General features: G+C 40.6%; 1 protein-coding gene, 1 long non-coding RNA gene and 1 pseudogene across 4 annotated transcripts in view; 1 reads left to right on the forward strand and 2 right to left on the reverse strand.

Moving 5' to 3' along the window:
- Pik3r3 (phosphoinositide-3-kinase regulatory subunit 3) overlaps positions 1-23,329 on the forward strand; it is a 128,433-nt gene that overhangs the window by 21,632 nt on the left and 83,472 nt on the right. Inside the window, exon 2 of one of the 3 annotated variants that reach the window (XM_074080253.1) lies at positions 10,338-10,387. The exons of 1 other annotated variant lie outside the window; for it this stretch is intronic. Coding sequence is in view for 1 of the 2 variants with exons in the window: in XM_074080252.1 (XP_073936353.1) it covers positions 19,079-19,187 (109 nt within the window). In the remaining variant the exon portion in view is untranslated. Of the gene's footprint in view, positions 1-10,337; positions 10,388-18,367; positions 19,188-23,329 lie in introns of those variants that run through there. One more of the 3 variants, XM_074080252.1, reaches the window with a different exon arrangement.
- On the reverse strand, positions 781-2,606 carry LOC141424886 (AP-3 complex subunit sigma-1 pseudogene; annotated as a pseudogene).
- Positions 4,482-17,771, reverse strand: LOC141424954 (uncharacterized). The gene is made up of 3 exons (XR_012449925.1): positions 17,645-17,771; positions 14,361-16,729; positions 4,482-4,823 (listed from the first exon to the last, which is right to left on the reverse strand). It is a non-coding gene; the product is annotated as an uncharacterized lncRNA (long non-coding RNA).

A 23,329-nucleotide genomic window follows, 5' to 3' on the forward strand; every position in this document is an offset into this window, starting at 1 on the left:
AAACCACAAGACCTTATCTGAAAAATAACTAAAGCAAAAAGGCAGGGCCAGGTGCTGGTGGCTCATGCCTGTAATCTTAGCTACTCAGGAGGCAGAGATCAGGAGGATTGTGGTTCGAAGCCAGCTTGGGCAAATAGTTTGTGAGAACCTATCTTGAAAATACCTATCACAAAAAGGGCTGGCAGAGTGATTCAAGGTGAAGGCCTTGAGTTCAAGCCCCAGTACCAAAAAAAAAAAAAAAAGGGCTGGGACATGACTCAAGTGGTACAGCCCCTGTCAGGCAAGCATGAAGCCTTGAGCTCAAACTCCAGTACTACAAAAAAAAATAATAATAATAATAATAAAAATTGCTTATTATTGGCCATTAACTTAATTTAATCTGTAATAGTTTTGTTCTAACAAGTTTAGAAGAAAACAGAATATATAATCTTTTGAGTACAATGCCATTTTTTAACTTACTGAAATTTTCAAACAAAATGAAATTTAGCAATTTTAAAAAACATTTAAAAACCCATCTCACTTTATTATAGAGGATGTAATGAGATTTAAGATGAGGTGGGTGAAAATTAACAAGCAGTGTAAATATACACTTTTCAGCTTTATTGAGATATGACTAACAAATGAAAATTGTATATACTTAAGGTTTACAACCTGAAGTTTTGTGTCTCAGTGCTCCCTCAGCACCCTTGGTCTTTCTTGAGTCATCAGCTGTGCTACCTTCCAATTTTTATACAAGGTTTTCATCAAAGCCTGAGTTTTGGGTTTTAAACATTTCACATTCTTGAATGTGTTCAGCATGTCAAAACACTTATGCCCAAAATGCCATTGGAATCATTGGCCTAGTTACCAGGGGTAGGAGAAAGGAAAGACTATTCAGTTAATCTAGACTTCAAAGGATCTGTATTTTGTAGGAAATTCACTTAGGACACAGGGAGTGAATTCAGCAGGCATTCTACTGTGATGCTGTGAGTGATGGTTACCAGATAGAGAGAGAGAAGTGGTGGTAGAACCTCTTGATATTGAAGAGGAGTCTCCAAGGTCTTCATTAGTTGGCTGAGTGTTGAATGCTCTGACAAAGCTAGCAGAGGGAAGGGCTTATAACACCAGGACTATTCAGATACATTTTTCCTGCTCTATGAGAGAGTGAGGGTAAAGATGCCTGCTTTTGTATTAGGGCTGGAGAAACTCTTTTAGAAGGCAGGGATATCGGAACCAGTGTTCCAAACAGTAGAATCATGTCCTCTGTGTACTAGGAGAGTAGGTCTAGTCTATACTTTGGGGAGAATTCCAGCTACCACAGTGGTTGTTCAGATTCTCCCAGTTGTTGAAACTAACAGGAGAAAAGGAGAAGGGGAGGCAACTCAAATCATGGAGTAATAACTCAATGCCAGGTGCAGTGGCATATGCTTGTAGTCTCAGCTACTGGAGGCTGAGGCAGGAGGATAGCTTTATCCCAGGAGTTAAGGACCATCCTCGGTAACATAGTGAAACCCTATCTCTTTTTTTTGGATTTTACCTGGGAGTGGTCTTTTTAATATTTTATTTAAAAGAGGGCAGGTTTGGCACTTTTATACTGATGTCATCAATGTTAATATTTCTTGGTATCTCAGGAAGATTCATATTCTTTACAGCTGATACAGCATGGGCTGGAGCTCCTGCTAAGCCAGCCTCAGATTTCTCTAGTTTATTCTGCGCATCAATTTGCGTTAACAATCTCATTCATGCTGGTCTCCAACACCATTCCTCCCCCTTCACCATTTCTGATAGAATACTGTGAACTTGTCTACATGGACTATTAAATCCAGTTCACAGACATTTTCAAAACATTTGTCTAATGCTTCCACAAACATTTGAATTAGATCTAAAGTGCCAAGTTCACTTTCTGAAGAATCCATACAGAAGACAAAATACAGTATTGCATAATGTCTGTAAATCAGTTTGTTGTCAGAGGCTCCAATTAACAATCCTCCTTCTAGGAAATTACAAACGTTTTCATCTCTGTTAGATACCAAATGGGAAGTCCTTCTGATGATTTGCTGCTGTGTGTCTTCACTGTAGGGCTGGTAGAACTTGGAGAGCCTCGGATTCCCATGGTTGTTGAAGATGAGGATGGCCTCAATCCTGGCTGGGCTAGGCCAGGGCAGTGACAGGCGGGTGAGCCTTGCCTCGGGATCTCGCCAGCAATCTTTCCTCACCCACCCCTTACCCCATCTCTTAAAAAAGAAGAAAAAGTGTACTGGAAGAATGGCTCAAGTGGTAGAGCACCTACTTAGCAACCATGAGTCCCTGAATTCAAACCCTAGTACATCCAAAGAAAGAAAAGAAAGTAAAAATAAAACTCAGTGAATTGAAGTGATTATAGATACCTGACAAGTACTCCAATGACCAATGATTACTATGTATGAGAACTTAGTAGGACAGAAGGAAGCTGTAATAGTGGCTCTGTAGGTTCCAGAGGAAAAAATATGAGAAGCCAGGCATGGTGCCTTATGCCTGTAATACAAGCTCTGGGGAGGAGGAGATCAGGAGTATTGTAGCTTGAGGCCAATACAGGCAAAAAGCCAGCAAAACCCCATCTCAACCAATAAAAGCTGCATGCCTGTCATCTCGGCTACGTGGGAAGCGTAAATAGAAGGATCATTTAATGATATTAATGTGAGATCCTACTTGAAAAATGCATAAAGCAAAAAGGGATGGGGACATGGCTCAAATGGTAGAGCACCTGCCTGGCAAGTGCAAGGTCCAGAGATCAAACCCTAGTACTGCAAAAATAAAACAAACAAATAAGCTAACTAAATAAATGAATGAAAGAGGCATATGAATGGAAACCTCTGAGCCCCTCAAAGGTAGAACAGTGAGAAAAGATAGGAGTAAGAGATTCCTAGCCAAAATGAAGTCCCAGTTACACTATTCCTAAGGTTGAAGCACAACAAAGAAAGAGGAAGTAGGAATGGGCCTGCTACAGCTTGAGTTCAAAAGAGACCCCAGCCAGGCAAACATCCCATCTTTGTCTTGGGAGGGTTAATCCCAGGATGAGGGGTTGCCAGAAAATCAACAGCTCCTAAGAGGTTCTTGATATCAAATTCACAAGTAGCAAACACCCAAGCCATCTCTTATCACAAAACTCAGAAGGCTGAGATGTGATTTTCGTACCGATTGTGAACCTTGAGTTTCCTACCAGACTTGTAAAGGTAAGAGGAGAGGTGAAACATTTGTGGTTATATAGGCCATGGTAGTGTTCAGGAGAGGTTATATTGGTGGGAATCAAGTTCAAACTGTAAAGTGTTCACCTATAGTATTCAGGGACAGAACATGGATGTTCTATCTTCATCTATGTGTGGAAGCCACAGAGAAATCAAGAAGGAAAGAGCCCTTCCTTCCACTCTGTGTCCTCTAACTTAGAGCTGTAAAAGAAAGAGAAAGTATCATGGAAGGACCAAGTCAGGAATTGTTTTTTTCTCCCCAAGAATGGAATGTGACTTAGAGTAATGGGCTTAGGGAAAGCAGCATAAAGTAGAGTTTGGAAACTCAGACCCTTTAGAAAATAGTGAAGAAAGTCTATATTGTCAGAGATGAATGCTTTTTGAAATCATCTTATAGACCTATTGGCTAACTGAATCATCTCTGGGCTCTATATATCCCATAGAGTCTTCTTTTTAATAATGAAGAAAAAAATCAGGTAAGATCTTGGTTGTATTCATTCCTGGCTCTCAGTAGACATTCTAAAATAGTCCAGCACTCTGTGTTCCACATATAGGAGAGCTTAGCCATTTTCTACAGTCATTTCTTTCTAGCATTGAATTTCAGAGCTGGTATTATAAAATCCCTACAACTGTAGAGGACATAAACAGGGTAGATTTTATCTGTCTTATATAGGTCTATTAATATGAAAATGAGGGCTTCTGGTACTGAAGTTACTGTCCAGAAGTTGCTGAAGAAAGTGATTGGTCACTTGAATTTGTTTGAAAGTGTTTATTTAATCATTTATATATTGATGTCCATTTAATAATTATGTATTTATTCATTTATGTGTGGTGTGTATTGCTAAAACCTTGGAAGAACATGAACAAAGGCTCTTCAAGAGTAGAGATTAGGGGCCTGTGCCATGTCTCACACCTAGAGTCCCAGCTACTCAAGAGATGGAAATCTGAAGCATTAAGGTTTGTAGCCAGCCTGGGCAAAATTAGCAAGACCCTCATCTTCAACAAAACAAACCAGGTGTGGTGGTTCATACTTGTAATCCCATGTGCGAGGGTGGTGTATGTATGAGGATTGTGGTCCAAGTCCAGCCAGAGCAAAAAGTACTATAAAGGCCTGAGGATGGGAGCACACGAGGCCCTGAGTTCAAACCCCAGTACTACCAAAAAGCAAAACAAATAAGCAAAAGAGAATATATATATATATATATATATATATATATATATATATATATATATATATATATTTGGTGGTAGTGGTGTTTGAACTCGGGACCTTGAGCTTCCCAGACAGGTGCTTTACCACTTGAGCCACTCCACTAGCCTGAGAATATATTTTTTGTCTGCCCATGTTTTCTTTGAGAAAAATCTTAATAGTTTGATGCATCTGACCACCTTACTCTGCTTCCAGGGTTGGCCACATAACTTAGACCTGGCTGACTGGAACATTCTTCTAACTGGACTCAGTGATTTGTTCTGGGGTAAGCATTTGACCCAAACTGGGCCATCGAGATTCAATTCCCAGAATTCTTCTGTAACATCTGGAGAAACTTGTGCTCTACTGGATGGAATTACTAACTGGGTGGAATTCAAGCCTGGAGCTGCTGGATCTATCCTTTTTACCACCTAGGAAAATATCAGAGAAGGAGAATTAGAATGAGTCCAGTTCTTGCTAACAGTGTTTGAATACCTCTACTCACTGTTTCTGAAGTAAGACTACCCCTTTATTTGACTTAAGCTAGTTTTTAGTCTCTTATAACTAAAAATCATGCTATTATCATATGAGAGACTCAAACTTGAAGTTGTCCCTTAACAATTTCAATAACTGCTCCATCTCAGTAAAAGGTGACGACATGTACTATCATACAAGGCATAAGCCCAGGCCATGAGATCTTTACTAATATTAATATTAATATTTTATTACTGATGCTGGGGATTGAACCCTGGGCTTCAGCATACTAAGTATTCACTCTATGACTGAGCTATACTCCCACACCCAGAAGATTTCCAGATGACTGGTCCTACTCTATCAATTGTGAGAAATTAGAAAAAAAAATCACAGTATTTATGAAAACTCTTCCAGGATTACAGAAGGCTTTAGTGTTCTCTCTTGGCATCATCAGGGCCAACCCAGGACACCAATTCAGATGTCAGCTTAAAAAATCCGGAAGGAATTTTTTAAGCTGCCAAAAGTTCACTCTTTGGAGTTTCAAGGCCTTGGTAACCTTGGTGAGCTATGTGGTTCAGGCTTGTCCTGACAATTGCTGACCCACATGATACCAGTTTTGAGAGGACTGAGATAAGATACTGTGTTAGTCAATTTTCCATCATTATAACAGTTAACACATAACTGAGATAAATCAACTTATAATGAGAAAAGATTTATTTTGGCTTGAAGTCCACTATCAATTGATTCCATTGCTTTGGGTAGCACATCATGGCAGAAGTATATGGCAGAGCAAAACCATTTACTTCATGGCCAATGTGCAGAAAGAGCAAGAGAAAGAAGAGGAAGGGCTGGGGTCCCTCTATTCCCTTCAAAGGCAAACCACAACAACCCAAAGAACTCCTACCAGAGCCCAACTCTTAAGAGTTTCCACCACTTCCCAATAATGCCAATCTGGGGACCAAGCCTTTAAGACATGGACATAGGGGCTGAGGGTGTGGATCAAGTGGTAGAATGCCTGCCTGACATGCACAAGGCCCTGAGTTCATACCCCAGTACTGCCAAAAAAAAAAAAAAAAAAAAAAAGCCATGCCAAACATGAACCTTTGGGGGATATTTAAGATCCAAACTATCGCTGATGTTATGTTAGAAAGATGAAAAAAAAAGCTGGGTGCTGTGGTGCACACCTGTAATTCCAGCACTCTGGAGGCTGAAGTAGAGAGATTCTGAATTTGAGGCCATCCTGGTCTACACAGTAAAACTCTGTTTAAAAAAAAGGAAAAGAAAGAAAGAAAAATGTAGAAGAATTGTGTTTTTGTAACACAAGTCTGTCTGATTAGGTATAATACTATTTAAAAAAAATAGAGATCTGGGTTGGAAATGGTAGCTCAATGATAGAGCACTTGCCTAGCCTGGGCAAGGCCCTGGGTTCAATCCCCAGCACTAAGATAGATACATATAGGTAGACAGGCAGACAGATAGATAATAAAAACCCCACTAGTTTCTTCCTCAAAAGTGAAAAATCACAGGTAAATTCTGAGAGATCAGATGTGTCAATTCTAGACTACTCCCTACTTAACCCATGTTAAGTAGGCTGGAAAACCCATGTTTTCCAGTGGTAGGCTGATTGCTTCTAGGAAATGGCCTTTATAGGTCTGGTGTGTGTGTGTGTGTGTGTGTGTGTGTGGTGTGGGGGGGTCCCCAAAGTAAATAGTAAAGAATTCCAAAGTGAGAAAACCAGAACATTCTTCAAGGAAGACAGCTTCAATACCTGATTGATGGTGTTATAGAGAACATTTGACATTTTTGGCTGCCTAGCATCTGAACAGTTTCCATTTTGGAGGACTCTCAAATCTTATTGGAGGTAGGACTCATAAACTCTGACATGATGTTGAAAATGGTGCCAGAAATAAAGTGATATCTTGGGATTTGGGACCAATCTATTAAGCTCAAAATTGTTAATTGGAGGTATAACATATACTTAAAGTAGGAAAGGAAAGTCACAGTGATTGATCAAAATAATTTACCACTGATGGCAGAACTCATGAAAAAAGCCATCTCCTTGCTTCTGGCACATTTGGTAGGCATTAGGGCTCATGACAAAGCTTTCTCTCCCAGGCAAAAGTTTGGGCCCCTTGGGGAACAAAAAGAGAAAACTGGACAGTAATTTAGAGGGTAAATGCAGGGGCTTGGGATTCTTGAGTTGCAAGTAACAGAATCTACTTGGAGACTGCTTAAACAACTTATATAAACATTCATATAAGCTGCTTCCATTAAACCTGAAAAAGAAGGGGGCCTACTTTGGTCCCCATATTTAGAGGGCCTTGCTTTGGACTGTGTCTGAGCCCACCGGTCTCTCTAAGATAAGAAATCCATGAGGCCAAAGGGACTTTTTAACCCTAAACCCTAGTCTCCCTCTTTTAGACCATGTTCAGTATATTGGATCCTGGAATTCCCTGCCCAACTGGCCTTTAGCCTGTTTTCAGGAGGTGCACAAGCCTTTATCCTGGATCTATTTTCCTAAGGGGCAGGCATCGTTGTCAGTGTTAGCACCTTTAGATCCAAGGATTGGTAAGGGATGGATGGAATGAGCTTGGATATGTGCAAAAGAACCCCTTTCACAATGCAGTGGGAAGAGAAGCTGTCTTCCCCATCCATTCTACATGTTCTGCTGGAACTCTAAGGATCCTTGAATTCTGAATTTGCACCTAGTCCTCTGGGTTTGCATGAAGACACATTTGGCAAGTTAGAGATGTTGAATTTTTTTTTAATTTAATGATTTGTTGGTTTGATTTATAATTTTTAAGTATTTAACACATGTGGGCCTCCATTTATATGTTTGTCCCAGGCTCTGCAAATGTTAGGTATTGGTCTGACTTCAGTATAATACCTAAAACCCCAAAGTCAGGTATTAGGAAGCTTTAGACTAATATCTTTGTATTGTTTGTGTTGCTCTAACAAAATACCAGAGTCTGGGTACTTTATAAAGAAAAGAGGTTGGCTGGGGGAGAGGCTCAATTGGTAGAGCACCTACCTACCAAGCACAAGGACCTGAGTTCAAACCCCAAGTCCACCAAATAAATAAATAAAGGAGGAAAGATTCACTTAAAAAAAGAAAGAAAGAGAAGAAAAGAGGTGCTAGGTGCCAGTGGCTCTTGCTTATAATTCTAGCTACGCAGGAGGCAGTGATCAGGAGGATCATGGTTTGAAGCCAGCCCGGGCAAATAGTTCACAAGACCCTATTGTGAAAAAAACCCAACACAAAAAATAGGGCTGGAGGAATGGCTCAAATGGTAGAGTTCAAGCCCCAGTACTGCCAAAAAAAAAAAAAAAAGACAAAGAAAAAGAGGTTTAGCCAGGTGCTAGTGACTCACGTCTATAATCCTAGCTACTCAGGAAGCAGAGATCAGGAGAAAGGCAATTTGAAGCCAGCCTGGGAAAAGAGTTCATGACACCCTATCTTGAAAAAACCCAACACAAAAATAAGGGCTGGTGGAGTGGCTCAAGTAGTAAGAATGCCTGCCTAACAAATGTGGGTCCCTGAGTTCAAACCCTGGTGCCACCAAAACAAAAAAGGTTTACTTTGCCTTATGGCTTTAAAGGATGAAAAATTCAAGCTGCATCATAACATGACAGAGGGCATTACATGGTGGGAGTGTGTATGAGAGTGGCAAGTGGCTGTGCAGCGGAGCGTTCAAGAGAGGAAGTAGGAGAGCAAGTCGAGGAAGCTCATGCTTGAGTTAACTAATCTAGTTCCTTGAAATAAAACCTACTCCCTGGATGGGGCATTATGCTTTCTGAGGTTGTTGCCCCCATGACCTAATTATCTCCCACTGGGCCCTGCCTCTTCAATGTTTTACAATCTCTTAATACTGTTATATTGTGGATCAAGCTTTCAGTACAGAAACCTTTGGGTGACAAGCATTTTCAAACTATAGCAACTCAGGAAATTGGTTACTGCTTGTATTCTTTCCATTCTTCATCTCTGCCCTCTTCAGAGCATTTCTTTCATCCTTCTTTGACTTTTTGAAGACTGACTTCCTTTGCAACTCATTCCTCAGGGTGGACAGTGACCAGAGCCAACTTCAGAGACTGATTCTATGTTACAGGTCCAAACCTCCGAAGAGAACGTCTTGGCTTGGGTACTGTTTCCAAATATTAGTGAAAGGAACTCTAATTAACTTGGCCTTGATCCCATCACCTATGGCCAGGGGCAAGGTCATGTACAATTTCAGGAGCGAATTTCATGGTGAACTGACCAACGGTATTAGAAGGTATCCTATTCACTATGATGGGGCAACTGACTCACCAACCTGGCTCAAGGATCCATTCATACCCTCGGGCCTTAACCCACAATCAATGCTCTTGGGTAGCTGATCTAGCAAATGAAGTCCTAGAAATGAACGAATCATCTGGAGAAGCAGAGGAGGAAAATTAAGGGAAACAGTCTCACTAGAAAGGTTAAAATCTTATTTTTGAGTGACTTTCACATTGTTTAGAATAGGAGTGTACAGGTTAACCAATCATTATTGGCAGTTCAAACTCCAGTACTGCCAAAAAAAAAAAAGTAAGAAAAAAAAAGAATTATTAGCAGTAAAAATAGATAAATAAATAAGGACAGCTGTCATTGGCTCTGAAGACCATCTTAAATCCAGAGTGATCTCATTTCAATATCTTCCCACGTTCCCTCCCCCCAACAGGGGTTTGAGTTCTGGGTCTCATGCTTACTGGGCAGGCACTCGATCACTCGAGTCATGCCCCCAGCCTTTTTTTGCTTTACTTATTTTTCTGGATAGGGTCTTTTGTTTTTGCTTAGGTCCTGCCTCAGACCACCACAATCCTTCTTCCTATAGCCTCCTGCACAGTTAGGATCACAGGTGTGTTCCCCATGCCCTGCTTATTGAGATGAAGTCTTGCTAACTTTTTGCCCTGGCTGGTCTTGAACCATGATTGATCTCCACCGCTGGAGTAGTTGGGATTACAAGGATGAGTTACTGTGTCTGGGCTCATTTTAAGATCTTTACTTACATCTGCAAAGATCCCTTTTCTGAATAAGGTCACATTCAGAGCTTCCAGAGCATAACATGTTTTGGCTGGGCATTAGTGGCTCATGCCTGTAATCCTAGCTGCTCAGAAGGCAGAGATCAGGGGGATTGAGGCTCGAAAGCAGCTGGGGGAAATAGTTTGTGTGAGAACCTATCTTGAAAAACCCTTCACACAAAAGGGCTGGTGGAGACGCTCAAGGTGTAGGCCTTAAGTTCAAACTCCAGTACCCCAAAAAACCCCAAAAAAACTCCCCCATATTTTGGGGACAGAACCACTTTTCAATTCACTAACCTGGAATTATCTATGCTTAGACAAAAAAGAAAAATAAGGAGGTAGAAGTCAGGAAAAAGTGATCTGTTACAGAGTTAAGATTTCAGAAATTGAACCTTACAGGAGTCTAAGAGGTAATGTCTGGTTCTTACTTGCAGGGTCCTGGGAGAACCCAGCAGAAATACCAACCACAAGGCTCTATATCAAGGTAGGATACTGGGCTTCATTGTCTTGGAAAAGAAGACATGATTAAGGGATGAGTTTCAGCTGTGGTCAGGGACCAGAGCCAGAAGTCAATGCTGCAAGAACAGAATCATGAAGTTAAGACATAGAAGTCAAGGAGGTCAGGAAGAAACTGAGAAACACAGTAAGGTAGTTGGAGAGGAAAGAAGGAAAGAACTAACAAAGCATGCTATCTTGTCTTGATCTTAGGGGCTCAAGGAGAGTTAGTTTCAAAGCCCAAGGGTCAGTGAAATTGTTACAGTTTGTTAGCAAAAGTTGCCCTAACTAGCCAGGGCAAATAGTGTCTTGCTGAGTGCTCACAAGATCTGGCCCATGGAGGGGCATAGTTGAATTGAACTGTAAGAGCTTGTCATTTTGTACTGTTCTTCCCTTTAACCATTAACATTTAATGAATCTACTTTAAGTGCAATTATCATATTATGTGTTTAATGATGTGATTGTCACTAGATGAGGAGGGTTCCCTCAGATTCTCAGTTTTCACACAAAATTGGAGATCCACAAATGTGAAAAGAATTTCAAGACATTTCACACACAAAAAAGGAGAGTCTCACAAGGTGGAAGTTTTATATTCATCTATCTATTTATCTTTCTATTTATTGATGGTACCTAGTTTGAACTCAGGGCAGATGCTCTACCACCTAAGCCACTGCACCAGCTCAGCAAGAATTTATTTTGGCACAACAGAAAAAAGTAGAATTGAGAAAAAAAAGGGTAAAACAATTCCTGCTTCCCATGAAGGAAATTGGAGTAAAAACTCAAAATGATGATTCTTATCTGTAGTCTTTATAGTTTCTGAATTGGGGAATACCCATGGTCATGCCCTCTAGCAGCCCCTAATCATTAGATGGTGGTTCTGGGTGGCCAAGATGGGTGCTAAAGCATGGAGATGTGATCTAGATTTATTCAAAACATAAGGACAATAGGTATTTTAGGACTTGCTTTTGCTAGACATGCCTTCTGTCTCTCTACCCTTCAAGGAACCTTGTAACTTCTTAACATCTCAAAGGGGAAGGCAGATGTAGATAGCCCTTAAGCCATCCCATCCTTGTAATTTATCTGAAAGGAGGAGATGGAATGGAAAGTTGCTACTGTTTGGTTTTCACTTTTTACTTCTTGGTTTTGACCAATTGCATTTTTGTTTATAATATGCAAATGTGCAAATGTGTATATATATATATATATATATATATATATATAATTTATTAAGAAAAATACATATCTATTTAATTTGCCATATTTCTTTATTAGCTACAGGCTAGCTCCTTTGAAGGTTTTCTTTTGAGACAGAGTCTAACTATATAGCCCAGGCTGGTCTTGAACTCACAATCCTCCTGCCTCTGACTCCTTTGTGCCAGGAGGTCTGGCTCAATTTATTGCTTCCGAACATATACTCAGTACTTCAGGAGCATTAGTTCTAAAAAATGACATAATTTAGAATTTCACACATTGGCATTTAGAGGAGCAAAATAGGATCCTGAATGAAGTTTGAGGAAAAATAGTGATGTTCACTGAGTGTCTCTTTTGAAGAAACAAAAGAGGGGCAGCACAAGGTAGTTTCTACCTTTGAATTAAAAGAAAATCACTGTAAGTATATCATTTTCAATCAAATGCAGAGCTGAAGACATGAATGACCAAGCCTTTTATAATTCCATGCTTGTACTTTTCTTACTTGACTGGTGATCTTTCAGCCTAAAAATGGCCATTTTCTCAGATCTCAAGGTTGCCTTTTTTTTTTTACTTTTTGATGGTACTGGGTTTTGAACTCAGGGTTTTGTGCTTGTTAGGCAGACACTGTACCATTTGAGCCATGTTCCAACCCCTTTTGTTTTAGTTGTTATTTGAATCATATTCAGGCCAGCCTGTACTGAGATTCTCCTATTTATGCTTCCTGTATAGCTGGGATGACAAGTATGTGCCACTATACCAAGCTTTTTATTGGTTGAGATGGGGTCTTGAGAACTTTTTGCTTAGGCTGGCCAAGAACCATGAACCGTGATCCTTCCAATTTTCACTTCTGGAATTGCTAGGATTATAGATGTGCGCCACTGTGCTCAGCCAGCCAGAGGCCTTTTGTTTTAATACATAGATTTTATAAACCATTTCTAAAGGATACTTGAGATTTTATTATTTATTCAAAGAAAGATATCACTTTTTTTCCAACCAAAATTGTCCGATAAAGGAACTGGACTGATTTTATCCTCTAACATATAAAATGAATTCTAGATTTGAGACCTGTGGAAATTATTACAGAAAGGAGGCATGAACTATAAATTGCTCAGAACTATTGAAATAATGATCACAGGAAGTAAGCATATTTTAAAGCCCTATATGGTGTTACATTTCAAAAATAAGCTGGGTTGGAAAATGAAACCAGTTTCTCTTCTAGCTGCTGAGTTTTCCTGAATTCTCTACAAACTGCTTGGAATTTTGCAAACAATTCACAGCTGATAAAATAAAAGGGCAGCGGAACTGAGTTTCTGTGTTGAAGACCCTAGAGGCAACCAGCAGGAGGGAAGGTCACTGTCTGACTCTCCTGGTTCCTGTAACCAAAGAACTGAACAATTTTTTGGTGTTCTTTTTGTCCTTTTAAACAAACCAGGAGTCAGCTGAGGATCTCCAGAAGGGATTACTAAGGTAACCTGAATTTAGACTGCCCAGAGCCTCCTTGGAAAGTTTACTTGCAACTTTGCTTATTCACTCAAAGAATATTCAACAGCCTTTCACTATGTGCTGGGCCCTGTGCTGTGTACAGATAAGTTCCACCCATGAGGAACTCCAAGAATGGTGGGAGAAACACATCTATCATCATTTTGACACATAGTGTGCCAAGGGCAGTGCAGAGACCAGCACAGGGGCTGTGTGAGCTCAGTCTGTGAGATCAGATGAACAGAAATAGGAGCTTGCCATTTTATACTGTAGCATGTTGTGTGGAGGAGAAATTTTCTTCTCTTCTGTGAACAGTGAGTACTTCAGTGCAGCTAGTTCTTAGGAGAGACAGAGAGCTGTGTAAGGAGAGCCTGAAGAGCCAGGTAGGCATGGGCTAGATCATCAAAGCCCTGAATGTTAGGCTAAGAGACTTAATCATTATCCTTTATCCTAAGGACTTTAAGAAAGGGAATGACATGTTCAGATCTTTTTTTTTTTTAGTGCTGGGGATAGAACCCAGGATCTTGCACATGTTAGGTAAGCCCTTTACCACTGAGATTTTTTTATTTGGTCTTCACTGGAGCTGTGTGAGTATGGACTGGAGAAAGCAAGGCAAGTTGGTGATCTGATCTTTGGACAAGCTTTCAATGAAACATTCAGGAGTTAGTCATGTGGATTGGGGAAACTGAGAAATAAAGAGACCACGTTTAAAGCAGGTGTATAGGAACCTTTACTCCCATTTCCTGCAGAAGGAGCAGGAAATGTTTCTCCTTTTTCCCTACTTCTCCCTACTTTATCCTGTATACTAAAAAAAAAAAAAAAAAAAAAAAGTAGATCTATACAAGCACAGGAAAAGCCCAAATGTCACTTCTCTAGTAGACCTTTACTTACTTGCATGTGGTCGGAGATCATCACTGTATTTGGGTCTCCCACAGCACTTTGTCAATTTCTTTATCACATTCCATCATTATTTATTCCTTTTATTCTATGATTCTGGACTCAATTTAAGGATTCTGTCTTACTCATTTTTGTATCTCCAGTGTATAGAAGCTTTAGTAAACATTTGCTAAGTGAATGAAGAGAGACAGGAACTGTGTGGTGTCAAAAGAAAGGCAATGAGCCTATAGTGGAGAGCTGGGGCTCTAGTCTTGGCTCTGTTATTAAGTGGGTGCATGACTTTGAACAAGTCCCTTCACTGCTCTGGGTCTCATTTTCCTCATCTGTAAAATGAGAATAAAAATACAACCCTCCTCCTCAGGGTTATAGAGATTAAATGAGGTAACAGAACTCACCAGCTGCTTGCCCTGTTTGTGCCCTTTCTTCATGAAACAGCCTGGACTATTGTTCCTGTCATTTGGATTTCATTTGCTCTCTCTTTCTTGGTGAAGCCAAGCTGAAATCTGTTGCCTTGTTGGGGGGGCAGTTTGTAGTAGTGGCATACATACCATCCAGGTGACCCCTGTGTTGCTAGAAGGGAAGACATTAAAAGAAGAAAGCCTATCAGGCTATTGAGAGACACTTTTGTGACCTCTAAAGCTGAAAGAGGAGAGAATGATGCAGAACAGATTTACATTATGTGCTGATGGGTCTAAGGAAGCCCTCAAATATTGCCCCCTAAGCCCAGGAATTTAGCAGCATCTGGAGGAATGCCACTTTCATGAAGCCCTCTCATTCATCTAATGTCATAATTTCTCAGTGCTGTGAGCTGATATGATTAACCCTACCATGAGTATTCAAGTATTAGGAAAGATGAGGGAAGGTTAAAATTGCAAATGCCAAATGAAAGGAATGCTGTTCAGAAAAAAATGGGAAATAACAGTTTTAAGTACAACTATCTCAAGAGATGACTATCAATTCCCAGGTGAAATATTTTTCTAGAAGATCCACTAACATTTCTCTTTTTTGTATTATAAAGACAAACTTTTCCATTGAAACTTGATATATCCCTGATGTAAGGCCTATGGCTTGGGGAGGCCCTGGAGTCTGCAAAAACTGGTAATTTGTAGTGCTTTATGGGACCCCCATATATTAAGTGAATTTGTTTAGCTGCTTGGACAAGACAAGTAGTCAATGGAAGATGGTAATAGAGGGAAAAGAAAAAGGGGATTGAGGACAGTGGAATTTCTCCTCAAAGGTTAAAGTCAGTCCTGATATAAAAGCTAATGACCTTAGAGGGAAAAAGTACGTTTTCATTTTGCAAAGCTTTACAAAAAAATATTATGTGCTCAGATGGCACCTTTAATCACGAAGAACTTTTGGCTGAGTTCCACATTGATTCTGCTGGCACAGAGAACTCTGAGATCATACCCTATATTCAGAGCACAGAAGAAGTATTTCATCAATCTCTGAAATAAATTGGGGGGAATGGAGCATATTTGAACAGTTTCATAATAAAACCATACCTGGGTGAAAAAGGAAGGATATCCTATCTATTTTGGAGTTATAGAAAGGTACTATTCTAATTACTTAAGCAGCATTTTTTTCATTCTCAGAGTGTTTCACAATAAGCTAAGTAGGTTGCATAAATCTAAAGGCAATCTCCAATTTCACAGATATATAAATGAAGGCAGACAGATTTTGTAATTTACCTAAGGCCAATTTACATTAAAGAAAAGAAAGGAGGGAGGCAAAGGAAAAAAGCACCTTCCAAAGTAGCAGGTTGTGACCCAGGAGTTTGAGATTTTTTTAGAGCTGAATTTAACATACACTCCAGCCAGATATAATTTTCTAGCATGTTAGTGGTTCAGGACACCAGAGCTAATATTTTCTACCTTTGCCAAAGAACCTGGGGCAGTTTGGTGACAAGCAATCAGAGTGTCTCACTTCTGTTTCTCAAATGAAAGTAAGGCCAGCATCATCTGACAAGCACTTCCCACCATGGCAGGGCACTGATTCAAGTCCATCTGAAGGAAGTGTGCTTCCCCTTGATTCATCATGGCCTCTTGCATCACTGTTACTCTTTGGAGGTTTCCTATTCAAAGACCTATTTAAGTTGGAGAATTGGGTCATACAATTTTAGATGGCAAGGTTGAATCACAGCTTTATTCAAAGTGTCAATCTTAAGCATTTGATTATATATGGTACTATTTCTTTACTTCATCCCCCAAAACCTTATGTGTGAGAAAGGACTGGGTAATTACTCTGGGTATTAGAAATTGAAACCTCAGCACTAACTGATGAAAAGTGGTCTACAGCAGGCAAAAGCTGCTGTGGAAATCTGAAAGCCATTATCTTTTCCACACTTCATCTCTTCACCTTCATTTTGTTTGGGAATGCACAGGGACACCTGTGAACAAAAATAAACCATCTTGCCCTTGACTGATTGTTCTGCCTTTTGAGTTATCAAATGTGAGTACTTCTGGCTCCCAGAAATGGTGAAGCAGATACTGCTGGGAAGCCAGCCACAAATTAGTTGCTCTTCCAGCACCTTATACCTGAACAGTTCAGGAGATTAAAATTAATGAGCCCTACCCCAAAGTTGGTCTGGCTTTTGAGTTACATTTGGATTTCAGAAATGTAAGAAAGCATTTTCAGAAATCTAAAGAATATTTTTTTGTGTTTCACCCTATTCATCCATACTTACTCGCTTTTTATCCCTTTAGTCCATATCCAGTTTGCACACATTTTGACTGCTCCCAGAAACTGTCTCAACTCAGAGGACCTTTAAGGAAGGCAGAACCACCTTAGGAGGTAGAGGGTGAAACGTGGCAACTCTTCCAGAAGCAAATCAATTAGCAGAGCTGCTCAGGGTAGGTTTTGCTAGGGCTTAAATCAGGTTGTCAACTCAAACACAATGGGCTTTGTTACTCCTGTATAAAGAGGAAATGGAGCAATTTTTGGCCTCCTCAGACTGTATTGTAGGGCAGGATGACAATTCCAGGCACAAATCTGTTTTTAGATATTTAGTGTTTCCCTGCAAGTTAATTATCTGTTTCTGAAATGCACGGAAATATTCAGCATTTTCATAGTGAAGCCGGTCTCACAACTTTAAGCTGGGGGTGGGAGGGGGTCTGTCAGGGAAACAGGATAGAGACGTTTTGGTGAGAGATTCCAGCACCTGTGATTTATCTCAGAAATCACACATGCACTGTAATTCCAAGATTTTTTTTCTGGCTTGAGTACTGGAATTGAAGGCTTGCTAAGATGCCCCACTATTTACTTCAGGGATGGGTGAGTTAGTTACCTTTGGGTTCAGAAGTCCTTGGGTGGTAAGCAGAGTAGCTGCAAAATGCCTCCCTAAGAATTATCTAACTGCTCAAGGGGAGGTGAAGCGTGGATTAGGCAGCAGCTGGGAAGGTGGCAGGGGGCCATGGGCACATCGTTTCAATGAGCAGGAACGGTCCTGCAAGTGGGTTTGGCGACCTTTGCTTTACTTGACAACTTATCATGGGGGAAGGGAAGGAATTCTCAGCAGAGGTTTGTGCAGAGGGACTCGGCCTGGAGACCTCTTAACGACCAGAAGAGTGAGCGCCCCGCCAAGTGACAGCACGCGCCCCTCTACCTCTGCTCCCCTCCCCCGTGGCCAGTCTCAGGGCAGAGGTGTCTCGCGGGCAGCCCGTCCTCCCCGCGGCCTCACCAGTTCGGGCGGACCAAGCCTCAGCGGGAGCCCCGCCTGTCTCCGGGCAGCTTGATCCCCAAGTGCTCGCCCAGCCTGTCAGTAACCGCCGTTTGCGCTTTCTTTCTTTCTTTCTTTTTTTTTTTTTCCCCTCCTCTTCTTTTCTTTTCCCCTTCTGCCTTTGTCCCGCTTAGTAACTGGGCTCTGACCAATCACCGCCTTACCGGCCGGCGCCGGCTATCTTCTGATTGGTCCGCTTGGGGCGCGCAGCCGTCTCCCGCTCCTCCGCCAGAGCAAGGCAGACAAAAGACGCAGGGCCAGGCTCCGGCAACTAGGATCAGCCAATCACCACTCGTCTTTTCGCTCGTTCTGTCTCCCTCCACCCCTCCCTCTCCCTCCCCTCCTTCTTCTCCCTCCCGGCTTGGCTCGCGTGCTCCCGGCACTGACTTCGGGCGAGCAGCCAGCGCCCGGACTATACCATTCTGATTGAGGCTTGGGGAGGAGAGAATATGGCTGATTAGGGAGCTGAGTCCTACAGAGCGGCTGGGAGACTTGAAAGCCGAGGCTGGGGACAGATTCCTTAATACTCTTTCTGGAGCCTGACAATTCTCGTACACCGAGGGGGCATAAAGTGGAACAGTCAGTAGTGATTCTGGCTGTCCTCCCTTTGCCCCGCACGGTTGGGCGGTGCCTCAGCGGGGAGGAGTGGGGGCGGGGGAGGAGGTCCCCTCCGCGCAGTTAAAATGAAACTCTAGTGGCTGTAGTCGGCAGAGCGTGAGGGGAGCCGGTTGGGGTGGGCTGCTCGAACCCGGGCGGGATCGCCCAGCAGAGCCGAGCTGACTGGACTCTTCGACCGGTCCCAATTCCGAGGCTGCTGCAGCTTGGGTTCTGAGCCCAAGGAGAGCGGAGCCCGAGTCCGGGTCCCTGAAGGAATCGCTCTCTGCAGACCAGTGGGACCCCGAAACTTGAACTCAATCCCCAATCCCCCTTTTTCTTTATGCCTTCCTTTGTCAGTTCCCTAGCTTTCTCCCAAGAGCGTTCTTTTTCCCTCTCTCTACATTCCCCCTCCTTCGAAGGACACAAAAGTGGCTTCCGCGGAAAGATTCGGAGGCGGTGGGAGCTTTTCTCTTTGGAGAGCGATTGTGTAGGACAGATTTTTGGGAAGCAGCTTTTTAACACCTCGCCCTCTGCTTCCCAAGCATCTCTGTAACCCTTTGAGGGTAAAATCCCGTAGCTTGAAAGTTTGGGGGCATTTTGTTGGGTGCTGTAAGAGGAGAGAGGACCCTGTCCTCGTCCGAGTAGTTGGCTGTACTTGTAGCCGGCCTTTGGAAAACCCAAAGAACCTCCTGTGTGGAACTTTTACAGATACCTAGTTTTAGATTTTTAAGTATCAGATATATATCTATATATATATGCTTTCTATATATTTCCTGACGACCTGCCCCTGACAGCGCGATGTACTACAATACGGTGTGGAGTATGGACCGCGATGACGCAGACTGGAGGGAGGTGATGATGCCCTATTCGACAGAACTGATATTTTATATTGAAATGGATCCTCCAGGTATTTGGGAGAAAAAAAAAAAAAAGAACCTTGTGATGGGCTGATTGGGTTTTACGGGACGTCGGTGGCGTTCGCCGGACAGAAGTATTCCTGGGTGCGCTGGGTTCGGGATGAGGTGCAGATTTGCAGTTGGAGCTGCAGTAAAACTGCTGCTTTCCACGTTTAAAGTTGGCAGTTAGGACCCTGATCCTATTGTCCTGCGAAGGTGGGGGGGTGGGCGGAAAGACGGATTTTTGCTTTTTCTTTGCGTGTTGTTCAGGTTTCTGACGGCGCTCCCCTCCCCGCCCCCCATTTTCAATTAAAGACTTCTACCTGCAAGGGATGTTTTATAACCCACTCTTGAAGTCGGTCTTTTCCTTTGGGGGAATTCTTTAAACCTTACATTTCATACATTGGTCTGATTTGGTTCGTTGTATTTTACCTTGGTTAACTTCAGAAAGTGAGTTGCCTGTGTGATTATTCATATTAAGACTCCGTTTTTCTCTTAAAGAAACCAAACGCAGGTTAGTGATTTTCAGGGATTGGGCGTTCTTATTCAGTCATGGCCTTAGTCTGAGGCTTTTCTTCTCTGAATATAGCCGCTCAGATCTACGTGCAGTATTTTATTGCTCATTAATTTATGATGATTTAACATAATTTATGAGATAGAGTTTGATATAACTACAACTGAGTAGAATAAAGAATCTTCTTTCCTGAGAATGTTACATGTACATGTATGTGATAGGTTCCTATACACATGTAAAGTATACATATAGCGAATTTTTATTTTAGAGCTTTGTCTGAGGCCATTACAGATATTTCGTGTATCTGGTAGGAAAGGAAAAAGAAAGGAAAACGAAAAAGTTTTTATTTATTTTTTTCCTTTTAAAGGTTACCTCATTTTATGGTTAGTAGCTGTCAGATTTTCAAACCCTCTTTACAATTACAGACAGTGCTTTATGTAATGATTTTGAATAAGTAGAGGACCTTTTTGACTGCTTGTTTTTGTTGTGGATGAATTCGCTAGGTATTTTAAAAATGTGTTATAGCTAAGCCTACAGAATAAATTGTGTGCCACTTACTATAAGACTATGTATTTTTGGAAACCTTTGAAAGGAATGGAGCCATGCAAGAGTAATGAATTATAAATGTCTGGTAGAACATATGTAGAAATTATTTTTTGTGTCCTTGTGAACAGTGAATTATCCCTTTTTTTTTTTTCCCAATTAGTGATAGTGTTAAATGATGGCATGTTAAAAAGTAATACCAATGTTAAATAAACCTTTTTCACTCTTAAGATCACTAAGAATTTTTTTCTTTTCCTTTATTTTAGAGCCTTCTTGATTTGCTTTTATAATTGTAACTGCAACCCAGATGCGGCTTTTCAGTGTTTTGTAAAGTTTGTAAGATTTGCCACCCATCTATTGTGTGTGTTTTCCCTCTTTGTTTCCCCATAATGCTAAAGCATCACTTCCATTAGATACATTTGTCATTCATGTGTTCAGAAATTTATAAAGTACATCACTCGTATTTCTTGTAAAAAGTAAGGTTAATAATTCTAGATTTCTACATTCTGAGAATTATATATTCAAACTGCCTTAGAATCATACTATATCATATAGTATCTTGTCTTGCAGACATACAAAGGGAATTTGTTGGGTGGAGAGGAGGGGAAAAAATGAAGAAGGCACTAATGGTTGAAAAATATTGGCCTAGCAGAAAAATATTGACCAAGTTGAGTTGAATTGTCCAAAATAATTTTTTAAAAGTTGACTATTATAATTATGTAAAGGTGGTGGGTCTTATAAGTTTGTATGGAAAATTCTGATCCAAACTTTCTTTTCCATGGGAATAAAAACTTGAGTTTAAAATGTTCATCCTTGAATGAAATCATGCATACTGAGTTTCTATTCAGAATACTGAAGAAGATAAGTATATGCTCTTCTTTATTACCCATTTTGAATCCTTACTATAAAGTATGGTTAGTTAACATCTAATAGCTTTTCAAAAACAACCACACTTGAGTATGCTGAAACATTGCTTATGAAATGTTGTTTTTTAATGGAAATGTGAAGCTAACCTTGTTTTGTGTGGTAAATTTTAAGTTTTTAAACATTTAAAACTATGAGTAAATCATCAGTGATGTGGTTGTAGCATGTTTTGTATCTTTTTCCTAGCTTCCACTCCAGATCTGGTAGCTCACTAATTTCAGTTTCTGCTGTCTAGTCTACAGTAATTTTAAAGTATCATTTGATGATTTACCTTTCAATGGCAAATCTTTCAATGGCTTTAAAAACCTTCCAATAGCTTCCTTTTGCCTACTTAAGCAAAAGCCCCAGATTGCTTAGCTTTTTGTATAAATCCTTCTATTTTTGCTTCCAGCCTAATTTTCCACTCCATTCTTCTCCTGGAGCTCTTTATGCTTGCTAGGGAGGCCCTCTGCCACTTGAACCACTCTGCCAGTCTCATTTTTCATTTTTTGTGTTGGGTGTTTTCAAGATAGGGTTTCTCAAATCATTTGCTATTTGCCCTGGCTAGCTTAGAATTGTGATCCTCTGATTTCTGCCTCCTGAGTAGCTAGGATTTACAGGTGTGAGCCACCACGCCCGGCTTTGTTGTTCTTGAATGTATGCTTTTTATCCTCTTCCTGGGATGCTTTTCACTTCCAATGGCTATGGATTGAAACCTAGTATGTTTAGAATACAGGTCAAGATACCTTCTCTGCCAGGATATATATTCTCTGATGCTGTTAAGTCATCCTTCCTTCCTTTTTAATTCTTCTTCTAGCACTTCTTAGCGGAAAATTTTTTTCCATTCTGTTCAGAGTAGCTATTGTGTTTATTTATGTGTACTTTTCCCCATTCAGTTATCTTCCTATGTGGTTAGAAGCTTCATTGCTTGCTCAGGGTTTGCAAGTAGTAGACAATTTAATCAATATGTATTGAATTAATAAATAAGGAGCACTGTTTCTAGATTTAGGTGCTTTTCATTTTTTTGGATTTACTTTATTAATTAATTTTTGTGGTGCTGAGCATAAAACCCAAGGCCTCCCACATGCTAGGCCAGTGCACTACCTCCCCAGCCTGTTTTTAAAATTTTTTTTGAGATAGGGCCTCACTATGTAGCCCAAGCTGGCTTCTAACTCACTAGCCTTCTGTTTCAGCCTCTTAAGTGCTGGGGATTATAGGTGTGTACCACCATAGTTGGCAAGATATAGGTGTTTTCTATTTAAGGTCCTTGGTTACCTCATTCTTTGGCTATTGCAATAGTCCCCCCAGGGTTAAATAACTTTTGAGTTAGAAATTTGTTCATTAGGGTCCTTAATTGTAGTAGTGCCAATATTTTTTGTCTGTTTTTCATCTTAATTTCAGACTGAACCATAAATGCATAATTCTTATCTATTATTTTTAGTATACTCAACAACTGTTTTTTAAAGGTATTTCTGTCTAGCCTATCTTTTCAATGACTGTCATTATCATATATCCTGAGGGTTTCTAATAACTGCATAGATTGCTAGGTCTATTGTCATTAACTGACAGTGTAAGAATTGAGTCTAAATGGTGGTTTAATGTCTTAATGTTTTTGTATTTTCTGGCAGCTGTAGAAATACTGAACTGTTTAGATGAAACATAAAGCTATTTATTTTAGAAATGTTAAGATTGTGGTATTGAGAATTGTCTATGAGCATCTTGGTTAGTCCTGTTGTGGATTTGGGAATTGGGATTATTCTGTAGCAAAGTATTTGCTGCATAAGGCCTCTCAAAGAGCCCCACCTTTGGTAGGCAGACACTCTACCACTTGAGCCACTCCACCCCCTGCCTTTGGTATAGTAGCTGTTGGAGGATTATTCATGAATGATCACAAATTCATACACAAAGTTTATAGATAAAGCCAAGCTTGGTGTGTAATCTCAACCTTTAGGAGGCTGAGAAATTAGATTGCTAGTTTGAGGCCAGTCTGGGCTATATATCAAGACCCTGTCTCCAAATAACCAACCAAACAGTCCCTCAAACCTCATAGATAGTTGTTTATTGGCTCAACACTTTAATTTTGACATTATTGACTTAATGTTGGAAAATATATAATAAATGATTCCTTTTTATAAAATTAATGGTCACAACTCTTTAAGATTGTCTGTAGACTTCTTTTTGTTCTCATCAACA

Source organism: Castor canadensis, chromosome 7 (genome assembly GCF_047511655.1).
Source record: "Castor canadensis chromosome 7, mCasCan1.hap1v2, whole genome shotgun sequence".
NCBI lineage: Eukaryota > Metazoa > Chordata > Mammalia > Rodentia > Castoridae > Castor > Castor canadensis.